The sequence below is a fragment of the Carassius gibelio genome, chromosome A3 (genome assembly GCF_023724105.1).
Source record: "Carassius gibelio isolate Cgi1373 ecotype wild population from Czech Republic chromosome A3, carGib1.2-hapl.c, whole genome shotgun sequence".
Lineage (NCBI taxonomy): Eukaryota > Metazoa > Chordata > Actinopteri > Cypriniformes > Cyprinidae > Carassius > Carassius gibelio.
Window position 1 is genome coordinate 31,083,918 of NC_068373.1, and position 13,922 is coordinate 31,097,839.

The 13,922-nt window shown below is 36.6% G+C and overlaps 1 protein-coding gene across 1 annotated transcript; it reads right to left on the reverse strand.

The window, feature by feature from the left end:
* Positions 1-611: 611 nt before the first annotated feature.
* On the reverse strand, positions 612-8,258 carry LOC127942735 (tryptase-like). Its single transcript, XM_052538663.1, has 6 exons — positions 7,800-8,258; positions 6,624-6,644; positions 6,368-6,533; positions 6,016-6,281; positions 5,750-5,901; positions 612-1,215 (listed from the first exon to the last, which is right to left on the reverse strand). The coding sequence occupies exons 1-6, from the start codon at positions 7,852-7,854 to the stop codon at positions 904-906; spliced, it is 972 nt and encodes a 323-aa protein (XP_052394623.1). The 5' UTR covers positions 7,855-8,258; the 3' UTR covers positions 612-903.
* Between the last annotated feature and the right edge of the window lie 5,664 nt (positions 8,259-13,922).

A 13,922-nucleotide genomic window follows, 5' to 3' on the forward strand; every position in this document is an offset into this window, starting at 1 on the left:
GGATTAACGGCGATATTTTTTTTTTATCGCCCGATAAGAGTCTCGCATTAATGCAGCACGTTAACGCCGATAACGGCCCACCACTAATATATAATCTATATATAATCTATATATACATCTATCTATCTATCTATCTATCTATCTATCTATCTATCTATATCTTCATATATCTATATCTATCTATCTATCTATCTATCTATCTATCTCTCTCTCTCTCTATTTATATATATATATATACATATACATATTTAACTTTGAAACTTTTATTTTTTTCATTTGTAAAATTTGTATTCAAAGAATCTTGAAAAAAATGCTTTATTATACAAAAATAATAAGACAGTATGAAGAGAGAGAGACAGTGAGAGACAATTCCCCAAATCAGTTCCATCTTGTGTATTTTGCTTGATACATGATTCAAATGGATGCATGTAAACATCAACATGATTTTCTCCACACTGTAAAGTAATTGTTTAAAACAAATGAATGACAGCTACCAAACAAAAGATGTACAAAGTAAAATACCCAAATTAAAAAGGTTCTTCAATAATAATCTAAATCCTGATCATTGATCATTATTCTGATCAAAATATTTTTTTCATTTATTATGATCAAAATATTTTTTCATTTATTATGGTAAAAAAAAATTTTTTCATTTATTATTATGATCAAATAGCTTCACCGTGAAAAGTAAATCTCTTGCAATTAACAGTTAGCTAGCAATAGCTCACATGCATCAGCTACTGTAACTACAGAATCACCAACTACACAATTACTGTCTTCAAATAAAGTTACATGCAGAATATTCTCAATGTGTCTTGCTTTTCTCCAGGACCATGAGAGCATTTACAGCACAACTGTCCTCTTCATCAAAAAAACCTGAGAATTACTGTTCAATCACTCACTTTAGGAAGCGAGAAAGAGGGAGAAAGGAATGAGAGAAAGGTTGAATAAGAGGAGTTTGGGTGCATTTCTGAAGTTGGAGTTAGATGTTGCAGTTGTAGTCGTCGTCATAGTTGAATGTTCAGTGTCAGTGTTGAATTGAACAAATCCAGGCGGGTTGCTGCCCGTGTAAGACTTGATCCAGTCCTGATACTCAGATACTCTGGCGTACACACCAGGATATTTGGGGTCAGCACATCCTTGACCAAAACTCACAACGCCAGACTGAATCCACAGGGAGCCGTTCTTGCTGACCATTGGACCTCCAGAGTCTCCCTGTATTGACAAACAAGTAGTTTGTTTAAATTGATGCTATAAAAAAAGGGGTCTGGTGTCATGATTGAGTACGTTTACATGGACAACAATAATCCAAAATTAACACGATTAAGACAATACTCTTATTAAGAATCTACCATATAAACTGAGATTTTTGATTACTTTAATCTGGCTGAAGTCATCGAAGTAAACACAAATCAAACTAAGACGTGGAGTGTTCCTATTAAGTTGCATTATTGAAGTGCAGTATAGACATTTCCACACCTTAATCACACTATTACCATCATGTAGAACTATTTGCCACATTTTCCGGCAGGATACACACACGGCAGCCATGAACCGTTTGACGGCAAAACAAAAGACCAAGACTTCAAGCAAGAAGGCATGTTTTTACCGGTCGCTGTCTGTTTTAACGTATAGCATGACATGTAATTAACTACACTTGAAGCTGTCGTAAAATTAAAAAAGAAACACCCCAAACTGTATAGTACCGAAGATTAACTGTACGTTGATATCTGAAACTGACCCTTTGCAAGAACCCTCCCTCCTTAATTACTGTTGCTATGTCCGACAGGCCATGCCGCTCTCACACACCCCTTATGAAAAAAAGGTTTATTCAAGTGTGCTATTCGTATGATTCTTTTAAACAAAAATAGGAAAGTATGCCTTTAGCTTACTTTATTTACTTCTCAGAAATGGGCTTTATGTTCTTCTCAGAAATATACTCAAAATGAAATATTAGTATACTTGATTTATACTTAAAAAAAGTCTAAATATATTTGAACTATACTTGTGCTCCTAGAATCAGTGTTTTCATTATTATATGGCAGAGGGCGCTAGAACACATCTTCTGCACAATATTTCCCAGAAAGATACACCAGATACTAGCACATGTATCATGATCATCTGACATGAAACAGCATCAAAACTGTAATGTTATGGAATAAAATGTCGACCGATGAAGAGGTAATAATTAAGTCAAGCTTTGGGGTGTCCGACTCCATCTACGTTTTGATTATCATTCTAAATTCAATTAATTGCTTTTTTTTTTAATGAAACTTACCCACATTAAAGTGTTCAAAAAAGAATGCATGAAGCTAGAATTTTTTAAAGCAGATACCCTGTTCTTTCTTTGAATGTTTTATATGTTCAGATATCATACAACAAAATTAAAACCTAAATAGTGACATAGTAGTATACTTAAAGTATGATGTAAAGTTCACTTATGAGTATACCTGTAGTATAAAACTACTAAACTAGTAGTTTACAGAGACTATACTTCAAAAGTGAACAAAGTATCTAATTAGTAAACTATCAGTGTACCTATAAGTTCACTTTTAATATAATTGCAGTACAAACTACAAACATAGAGGTAAACTCAAAGTTTGCTACTGTTATATTTTAAGTATAATTAAAAGTATACCTTTATATATTAGAAAGTGGGCATGAGGCCATATCTCCCCAACGGTATGACATTTTGAGACCAAACTTGGTGTGTGTTATATAACAAACATGACCAGAGACTATCTGCAGTGTTTTGGCACAGTGCCACCTAGTGGTCAGGAGATATAAAAATGCATAATTTTGCTTATGATTTATGAAAGGTTTGACCAAAAATCACAAAACTGGTCTCTTTAGATTCAGTGTGCCATGCCAAGTCGAACACAATTTTCCCATGTCAACCATTTTTTATTTTGTCATAAAATGCTATAATTTACGAACACATTAATGTATAATTATGAAACTCGGTAGGCACCTTTGACACTATGCTGAGAACACTGATACCAATTATGCCAAACTGCATCTGAGGTTTGCATCCCTGCAAAGGTTTGACATATTTACACCAAACTTTGTATGTGCCATTGTCACCTCACACTTAACACGGTACATCAGTTTGGTAACAGCGCCTACTGGCAAAGAGTAATAAACCATTCATCAACCTTTAATTATGAAATTTCCAAAAATGCTAATAAATTTTGATTGCATTTGTTATGAAACTGGTCTTAAAATATTAATTGGGTCATGCCGACAACAGACATATAAATTCTTTTGTAGGAAATCTGAACTCCCTGTCCACCATTTTGATTTAAGTTAAAATTCTTCTTTTTCTAACTCCTCCTCAACTGTTCGTCCGATTTTCACCAAAATCGAGACAGATCATCTTTAGACTGTGCTGAAAAAAAGTTTTTCATGTCGATTGACAAAACCGTTTTCGTACAGCACCATTACAAATTTTAGGCTCAGTGCCAAAATGATTTTGAAGAATATCTGCAATGCAATAAGACTGGTCTCAAAATATTAGACAGCATAGACAGTACCATGCCGTGGGTTTTCAGTCAGGGCCTTCAGTAAGCAACTGTAAACTACATTTCCTTACACAACTGCTAATATGCCATATGCATGTAATTCACATATTATGCCGCACACAGGCTCTCAACGACAATGACAGCTGATCAACAATTTCAACAGTAGACTAGATAGGGGTGGTTTAAATTCAGAGTTAATTTCCCTACATCGATCAGTAAAAGTATTCCACAAATACATGATTCACTACGAACATTCACGTCACTCTAAAATGATGATGCACTCACAGCAGCATAATTGTACAAATTCTGGACATCCACACACAAGCTACTAGGATTGTGCAAAAAAAAAAGACGATTTTCATGCGCATCTCATCAATAAAGGCGCTCCTGTAATTAGTAGTATATCTCCAGCACGTGCATTCAGGTCAGGATTGCCAGGTTTTCAAAACAAAACCTGTCCAATTGCTTCTCAAAACTAGCCCAATTGCGTTTCATTCTGGGTGATAAAATAATTTTTTTTTTGGAGGGGTTCCCTTGGTAAAATTCGCATTGTAGGGGCTAAATGTCACATTATTGGGATTGGGGTCGCTTCAACCCGTGGACAGAAATAACAACTGCATACTTGGCAACACTGGTTGGCATTTACTACACAGAGCCGTAGTTCACTAACAATCTACCTGAACCAGTGTTGCCAAGTCCATGGTTGTTTTTCATGTCCGCGGTCGAAGAAACCCCAATCCCAATAACGTGATATTTAGCCCCTAAAATGCGAATTTTACCAAGGCATGCATTACAATGGCAGCCCTGATCTGAACGCACGTGCTGGAGATATACTACTAATTACAGGAGTGCCTTTATTGATGAAATGCACATGAAAATCGCATTCGATTTTTTTCACAGCCCTACAAGCCACAGCATTATCAAACAACACATACACCTCCATATCAATGTGAATGAATGAATAGGCCTACTCATCAAATAATAAAGCACTCGTCACTTGTAAATAAAGCCTGTGTGTCTGTCATTCAGTGTCCCTTTACTCATATTAAAAAAATAAACATAGTCAAATAACTTATTGTGCTTGGTGTTAGCTGTTCTAGCATCTAGCCAGTCATAGATGCAATTTATCTTTGAAATGGTGCACAAAATCGTTGTTAACAAATTCAGGTTAAGTAGTTTATCTTTCAGTTATTCCTCTTTCGTTTGAAAAGTGTGCCTTGAAAAAGGCAGATCGGCAGTTTTGCGAATTTGAGACATGATGCCAAAATGGCACTTGTAGCAATATCTCTGCAATGCGTTGAAATATTGACACCAAACTTTGTGTATGTCATTGTCGACTCACACAGAACACACCATATCGATTTGATAACAGCACCACTTATTGGTCACACTTGATAAGCCAATAAATCATGCTACTAGAGGTTGTATTTTTTATTTTTCAGCCATTTCAATTGCAATCATCCTATAATTGCTTTTTATTACTCTTTGTTGCATTTGGTCTGATGCTCCATTCCATGCTTAACTCCTCAACTTGCCGCTGGACTGCTTGGTCCCATAATTGCTGCTTGCAGCTATATTTCACTATAGGTTTTCCCGAACAGATTTGGAAAACCAGTCTGTGTGTATTCTGTATTTTTGTCTCATCTTTTTTTCCACGTCACTCTAAAGTGTCACTCTAAAGTCTTGCTTGAATTCATGTGAGAAAGTGTTTTTTTGTTGTTTTTGTTCATCAAGGGTTGCCAGAGATGACTTGTGCAGCTAATCAATGTTGTGTTGTGTAGTATGAGTACTGCTAAATCAAGAAGTTGACGGATGACTAGAAAACTTGTTGTGTAGTACTGTATGAGCATCATGCCGGTTCATGTAGTCTCGTAGTCCTGTAGTTTGAGCTTGGCCAATCTAGCAAGGGCTACCAAGTGGTAATCAGTCTTATTTTTAATATTCAGATTAGTCCTATCTATGTTTTTATGTAACTGATGTTAAAAGTTATGAACAGTCTTACAAAAAAAAATCATAAATTAAATGACTAAGCTGTTTAAGCAACAGACTGCAGGTATTGTGTGAGGAATCAGTTGTAGAGTACAAGTTCATGACCAGTGCAGTAAAGACAGGGTTTAATTATGAAATTAGACTGATAGTATAAAGTTTGCAGGTGACAAAACTGGTGAGTAGTGTATTGTAAATCGATTTGGATTAATACGGTTTCAAATGAATGACTAATGTCTTACCTGACATGAATCTTTTCCTCCCTGATTTAACAATCCAGCACAAATCATATTGCTTGTAATGCTTATGTTGACCCCTTCATAAGCTTTAGCACAGGCACTGTTATTCACGACTGGTATCATCACCTGCTGCAGTGTGTTAGAAAGCTGAGTCCCTGTGACACAGATCAGACGACACATTGTATGGTTTTAAAAACATTTCTTGGTAAACTTTCAAGGTTTATAGTAATATTTGCATTCAGTTAACTGGTAAGCAAATGCTCACTTACCATTAGATTGCAGATAACCCCATCCAGTGACCCAGCTCTCTGTCCCTCCACCAAACACACTCCCAGCCGCTGCCAGACAGACCGGCTTAATGTAATCAGAGAAAGTCACAGAGGAGGAGAGCTGGACCAGGGCTATATCATTGTCAGCATTAGAAATGTTAAAGTTAGGATGGTTGATGATTTGACTCGCTGTCCTGTTTGTCTCATAAGGGTTTGAGCCGGATTGGTTCAGACGACCAAAGTACATAATGTAAGATGCATTGAACCTGTAAATAGAGAGAGTCTGCTTTAATCCCACTATTATCAATCTACAAGTATATCTTAATCTTTATTTATTCATTAAACTTCATACTCCTGGAAGCAGTGCGCTGCAGTTAACACCCAGTCTTTATTGATGAGAGTCCCACCACAGTTATGTCCAAACCCAACCTCATGAATGCTGACCTGCCACGGCCAAGAACCTGCCGTCGCATTCTCTCCTCCAACAATCTTGTTACTGAGAGGGGCTCGACCACATACTGATGAGAGAAAACACGTTTTCCCTCTTAAAATGCCTCTCAGATACAGAAGACACATCTGTGAGCTTTGTTATCTTTATTGCAACTTACCATCTAACTGGCAGAGCGAACCTGTGTGGAAAGACAAAGATAAAAGGCTAAATAAACAGAAAGTCATTCAGACAGAGCTGATGAACTGGTTTGTGTAGTTCACCTGTTGTTACATCACTGCTGGTGGATAATAGCATGAAAACAAGAAAAACAAGAAAAAAAAAACATCCTTTTACCTCTATAATGTTTATGGACTTTTGCCAAAATACATGTAAAATGATTTTATATTCATGAGCTGAATAAATTAACTAACCTAAATCGGTTTAGTTTAATATGCAGTGTGTTTGTGAATGAGATACTTCTGTTTCTCTATAGGTTTATTTCTTAGTTTTATGCCCTTAAACATGTAGTGAGCGGTACTGAATAGAAAATAATTGTGTGCATGCCTTTGTGTGTGTTTAAAACAATGTGTGAGTAGTGAGTAGTCAAGAATTTTACAGTATATTACAATGTTTTACCATATTGTACAGTTTTTTCATCTTTTGTTTGAACACTGTTTATTATTTATAATTATCAATATTTTCCACATTTTGGGATAATGGTCAAGTCATTAAATCTATAACTAAAAAAAAAACAACTGCATCCTGATTTTTGACATCCTGGAATTTACATGAACTTAACTCATTCATTAAAATACATGAACTAAGTATTTATAAAACATTCATCCAAATGCTGTATTGAAGGATTAAATGTGTTGCCAGTTTAAGAGATGATTATTGTGGTGCATCGGATAGAATGCATGAGACGTAGCTTCATCAGTTTCTTTATTCCACTCTTGTAAAAGGTGGATAGATGTGTGGTTTGTGTGTTGCACGTACAAATCCACCAAATCAACAAGAATTAGCAAAACACTGATCTCTCACTGACTGTAACTTCACTCAAACTAAATGTCCTCTAATGCGTTAGTCTTTTGAAGTCATATTTAAGCAGTCTGTTAGCCACCTCTGCTGGACTGGTTTGTACAATCCTTTACAACAAATGCAGAATTTGTGTTTATCTACAAAACTTCAAGCTTTTAACCACAATAATTCAGTTTTTACAGTCATGAGAAATAACATTTGCCAAGAGTATTAAAAAAAATGACCTTAGGTATTAAATGGCTTGAAATTGAAAAAACTGAAACAAAATTTATTAAATGGACACTAATTTTACGTCAGTTTTTCTGTAAGCTCTCACCTGTTATGTAGAGAAGTGTGACTGCAGCAACACTCAAAGCCCTGTTGAACTTCATCCTTCTGCTCTGCTCTCTGATCTCACTGTTTCTTGACCGTCAGCTTTCTGATGAGATGAAAAACAAGAACCGCCACATTTATCAAGAGTTCCCTGTCTCCACCCCAACACTACATCAGAAAAAAAATCTCATCCTGAGTTTATCTTATCATAGGCATCTTTTGTGGATGAGCGTGGGATGTTATTACCACTTTTTACTAAAGTCGATGTCCTCCCCACAACTTTTTGAAAGACTTGAAAAAACAGCATACAGAAGCATGAAAGATCTCCAATTGGATGGATCTCCAATCCATCATTCTTCATCATTTAATTCACACATGCATTATGAAATACATACAAGGCATGTACATTCAATCCATCTCCATATTTAGCACCAGTAAACGGAAATGTGTATTAAACCTGCTCATAGATGGCAGCCCAATGTTTCTGAAATGTCCTTCACATGAATGGCCCCAAAATCTAGTGTCCAGACCTGCTAGTCCTGATCCTGAGCTCCGCAAGCCACTTTTTTGTGGCTTAACACAAGTGGATGATTTTGTACTCCCAGATCCTTCCAGTTTCAAATCATGGTCAGAGTTACAGTCCACAACAAATGAGTTACTGCTAACATCCTCAAGTAATGCAGAGGTCAGACAGAATCGGCCACAATATCAAAAAGATACTATGTAGTTTGATGCAATTGATAGCAAAATTCTGGAAGACATAGTGCAGCACCTAAAATCGTCAACCTGCTATCTTGACGCACTTCCCACATCTTTTTTTCAAAAGTGTGGTTAACTGCTTAGAAGCAGATCTCTTAGAAGTGGTGAACGCCTCACTTCTTTCTGGGACATTTTCAAACTCCCTAAAAACTGCAGTTGTTAAGCCCCTCCTGAAAAAGAGCAATCTTGATAACACCATTTTCAGCAATTTTAGACCAATATGTAATCTTCCTTTCATAGGCAAAATTATAGAAATGTAGTTTTTAATCAGCTGAACAAATACTTAAACTCAAATGGATACCTGGACAATTTTCAATCTGGTTTCCGACCGCAATCACAGCACAGAGACAGCACTCATTAAGATAATAAATGATATTCGCTTAAATTCTGACTCTGGCAAAATATCGGTGCTGGTATTGCTAGATCTCAGTGCTGCGTTTGACACTGTCGATCATAACATACTACTAGAGAGACTGGAAAACTGGGTCGGGCTTTCTGGGATGGTACTCAAATGGTTCAGATCTTACTTAGAAGGGAGAGGCTATTATGTGAGTCTAGGAGAGCATAAGTCTAAGTGGACGTCCATGACATGTGGAGTCCCACAAGGCTCTATTCTTGCACCGCTCTTGTTTAGCCTGTATATGCTTCCACTAAGTCAAATAATGAGAAAGAAACAAATTGACTACCACAGCTATGCTGATGATACCCAGATTTACCTAGCCTTATCTCCAAATGACTACAGCCCCATTGACTCCCTCTTCCAATGCATTGATGAAATTAATAGTTGGATGTGCCAGAACTTTCTTCAGTTAAACAAGGAAAAAACTGAAGTCATTGCATTTGGAAACAAAGATGAAGTTTTAAAGGTGAATGCATACCTTGACTCTAGGGGTCAAAAAACTAAAAATCAAGTCAGGAATCTTGGTGTGACTCTGGAGACAGACCTTAGTTTCAGTAGTCATGTCAAAGCAGTAACTAAATCAGCATACTATCATTTAAAAAAAAACATTGCAAGAATTAAATGTTTTGTTTCCAGTCAAGACTTGGGGAAACTTGTTCATGCCTTTATCACCAGCAGGGTGGACTATTGTAATGGGCTCCTCACCGGCCTTCCCAAAAAGACCATTAGACAGCTGCAGCTCATCCAGAACGCTGCTGCCAGGATTCTGACTAGAACCAGAAAATCTGAGCATATCACACCAGTCCTCAGGTCCTTACACTGGCTTCCAGATACATTTAGGATTGATTTTAAAGTAATTTTCCTCGTATATATGTCACTAAATGACCTAGTACCAAAATATATTGCAGATATGTTCACTGAATATAAACCTAACAGAGCACTCAGATCACTAGGATCGAGTCAGTTAGAAATACCAAGGGTTCACACAAAACAAAGGGAGTCCGCGCTTAAAACTCATCTGTTTAGCTGTGTCCGAACTGATTACACTATATTTGCACTATGTTTTAATGTAAAATCGTTTTCTAACTGTTTTCAAATTCATTTTTAAGTTAATCATTTTAAAAGTTTTAAAATTGCTTGTTTTATTTTTGTTATTATTTTTCTTCATGATTATTTTACTTTAAGTCAAGTCAAGTCAACTTTATTTATATAGCGATTTAAAAAAAGACTGCGTCAAAGCAATTGAAAAACATTAATTAGGAAAACAGTGTGTCATTAATGCAAACTGATAGTTAAAGGGAGTTCATCATTGAATTTAGTGTTGTCATCTCTGTTCAGTTAAATAGTGTCTGTGCATTTATTTGCAATCAAGTCAATGATATCGCTGTAGATGAAGTGACTCCAACTTCGGAATAAGAGAGAAACAGACAAATATTAGCGTAGATGCCATTCTTCTAATGATGTAGCAAGTACATCGGGTGTTATGGGAAGTGTTTCCGGTTTACCTAATTAATGCAGCCTAAAAATCCTTTAACGGATTTGGATATTAAAAGCATATTAGTATGTTATGTGTAAGCCAGGTTAAAGAGATGGGTCTTTAATCTAGATTTAAACTGCAAGAGTGTGTCTGCCTCCCGAACAATCTTAGGTATGTTATTCCAGAGTTAAAGCGCCAAATAGGAAAAGGATCTGCCGCCCGCAGTTGATTTTAATCAGAAGATAAGATAAGAATCACTTTAATCACCAAATGCATCAGCCGATACACAGGAATTTGATATGGCCATCAGTAACACACAAACTCAACGCGCGCACACACACACACACACACACACACATATGCGTATAGCTGCAAAAGCATGCATAAAACAATCAATCAAATAATAAAACAGTCCAGGACCGGGCTAATATGGTCATACTTCCTGGTTCTAGTAAGAACTCTTGCTGCTGCATTTTGGACTAGCTGTAGTTTGTTTACTAAGTGTGCAGAACAACCACCCAATAAAGCATTACAATAATCTAACCTTGAGGTCATAAATGCATGGATTAAAATTTCTGTATTTGACATTGAGAGCATAGGCCTTAATTTAGATATATTTTTGAGATGGAAAAATGCAGTTTTACAAATGCTAGAAACGTGGCTTTCTAAGGAAAGATTGTGATCAAATAGCACACCTAGGTTCCTAACTGATGACGAAGAATTGACAGAGCAACCATCAAGTCTTAGACAGTGTTCTAGGTTATTACAAGCGGAGTTTTCAGGTCCTATAATTAACACCTTTTTTTTCAGAATTTAGCAGTAAGAAATTACTCGTCATCCAGTTTTTAATATTGACTATGCATTCCATTATTTATTCAAATTGGTGTTTCAACGGGCCGCGAAGAAATATAAAGCTGAGTATCATCAGCATAACAGTGAAAGCTAACACCATGTTTCCTGATGATATCTGCCAAGGGTAACATATAAAGCGTGAAGAGTAGCGGCCCTAGTACTGAGCCTTGAGGTACTCCATAGTGCACTTGTGATCGATATGATACATCTTCATTCGCTGCTACGAACTGAAGGCAGTCATATAAGTATGATTTAAACCATGCTAATTCACTTCCATTGATGCCAACAAAGTGTTCAAGTCTATGCAAAAGAATGTTGTGGTCAATTGTGTCAAACGCAGCACTAAGATCCAATAAAACTAATAGAGAGATACACCCACGATCAGATGATAAGAGCAGATCATTCGTAACTCTAAGGAGAGCAGTCTCAGTACTATGATACGGTCTAAATTTTGACTGGAAATCCTCACATATACCATTTTTCTCTAAGAAGGAATATAATTGTGAGGATACCACCTTTTCTAGTATCTTGGACAAAAAAGGGGATTCGGGATTGGTCTATAATTAACTAGTTCTTTGGGGTCAAGTTGTGGTTTTTTGATGAGAGGTTTAATAACAGCCAGCTTGAAGGTTTTGGGGACATATCCTAATGACAATGAGCAATTAATAATAGTCAGAAGAGGACCTTTGACTTCTGGAAGCATCTCTTTTTGGAGCTTAGATGGTATAGGGTCTAACATACATGTTGTTGGTTTAGATGATTTAACAATTTTATACAATTCTTCCTCTCCTATAGTAGAGAATGAGTGGAACTGCTCCTCAGGGGATCTATAGAGCACTGTCTGATGTGATACTGTAGCTGACGGCTGAATGGTTGCAATTTTATCTCTAATAGTATCGATTTTAGAAGTAAAGTCATAAAGTCATAAAGTCATTACTGCTGTGGTGTTGGGAAATGTCAACACTTGTTGAGGCTTTATTTTTCGTTAATTTAGCCACTGTATTGAATAAATACCTGGGGTTATGTTTGTTGTCTTTTAAAAGAGAAGAAAAGTAATCGAATCTAGCAGTTTTTAATGCTTTTCTGTAGGATAGGTTACTTTCCTACCAAGCAATACGAAATACCTCTAGTTTTGTTTTCCTCCAGCTGCGCTCCATTTTTCGGGCTGCGAGTATGCTCATTATACCATAGTGTCAAACTGTTTTCCTTAACCTTCCTTAAAATTAAAGGAGCAACCTTATTTAAAGTGCTAGAAAAGAGAGAGTCCATAGTTTCTGTTACATCATCAAGTTGTTCTGATGTTTTGGATATGCTAAGGAATTTGGATACATCAGGAAGATAACTTAAAAAGCAGTCTTTTGTGGTAGAAGTGATGGTTCTTCGATACTTGTAACAAGAAGTAGAATTTACAATTTTGGCTATATGAAGTTTGCACAAAACTAAATAATGATCTGAGATATCATCACTTGGCTGAATAATTTCAACACTATCAACATCAATTCCATGTGACAGTATTAAATCTAGAGTATGATTTTGACAATGAGTACGTCCTGAAACGTGTTGTCTAACACCAATAGAGTTCAGAATGTCTATAAATGCTGATCCCAATGCATCTTTTTCATTATCGACATGGATATTAAAATCACCAACTATTAACACTTTATCTGCAGGCAGAACTAACTCGGAACACAGTCAGAATCAGATGACTCTCGGGCTGACACCCCACCAAGCCTGAATGATATCGCTGCAGGTCAGACGCAAGCCAATGAAGTAATGCAGTAGCTCTTTCTAAGGGTATTTTTTCAAAAATCCTCTTGCACATTTTATTTATGTTCAGTGGCTCTTTTTTACCTCAAGCAAACCGACAAACTAATAAAAGGATGTATTATTTTTTTTTATAAGGTCGTCTGTTGACTGCTGTAGATAAAACCCCTTCAATATAGTTGTTGTTACCTCAGGGGATGAGGGGAATCAAAAAAAGGCTATAATAGAGTACCGGCACTTATTTTGGTCCACTTAAAGCACTGGCAGTCACTGTTCAAAGTCATACGGTAACTTTTTTTTTTTACATTGAAACTTGAAAAAAAAATAAATAAATAGACCGACCCATTTTTTTTTATTACTGTTACTGCAAACCAAAATATTTTTAAGGATGGCCTCAGTATCTCAGAAAATTTGAATATAACTTATAGACAAGTACAAAGAAAGGATTTTTAGAAATCTTGGCCAACTGAAAATTGTGAACGGAAAGTATTGGGGCTCCTTCTGTCTGAATGACTGCAACAATGCGGCGTGGCATGGAGTCGATCAGTCTGTGGCATTGCTCAGGTGTTATGAGAGACCAGGTTGCACTGATAGTGGCCTTCAGCTCTTCTGCATTCTTGGGTCTTGCATATCGCATCTTCTTCTTCACAATACCCCATAGATTTTCTATGGGGTTAAGGTCAGGTGAGTTTGCTGGCCAATTAAGAACAAGGATACCATGGTTCCATACTTCAGCCCCAACATTTTCAATTTATATTCCTTTCCCTAGAAAGTGAAAGAAAGAAAGTGACGTGACATACAGCCAAGTATGGTGACCCGTACTCAGAACGAACACACACACACACGCAGTTGGGGGTTCAGTACCTTGCTTAATG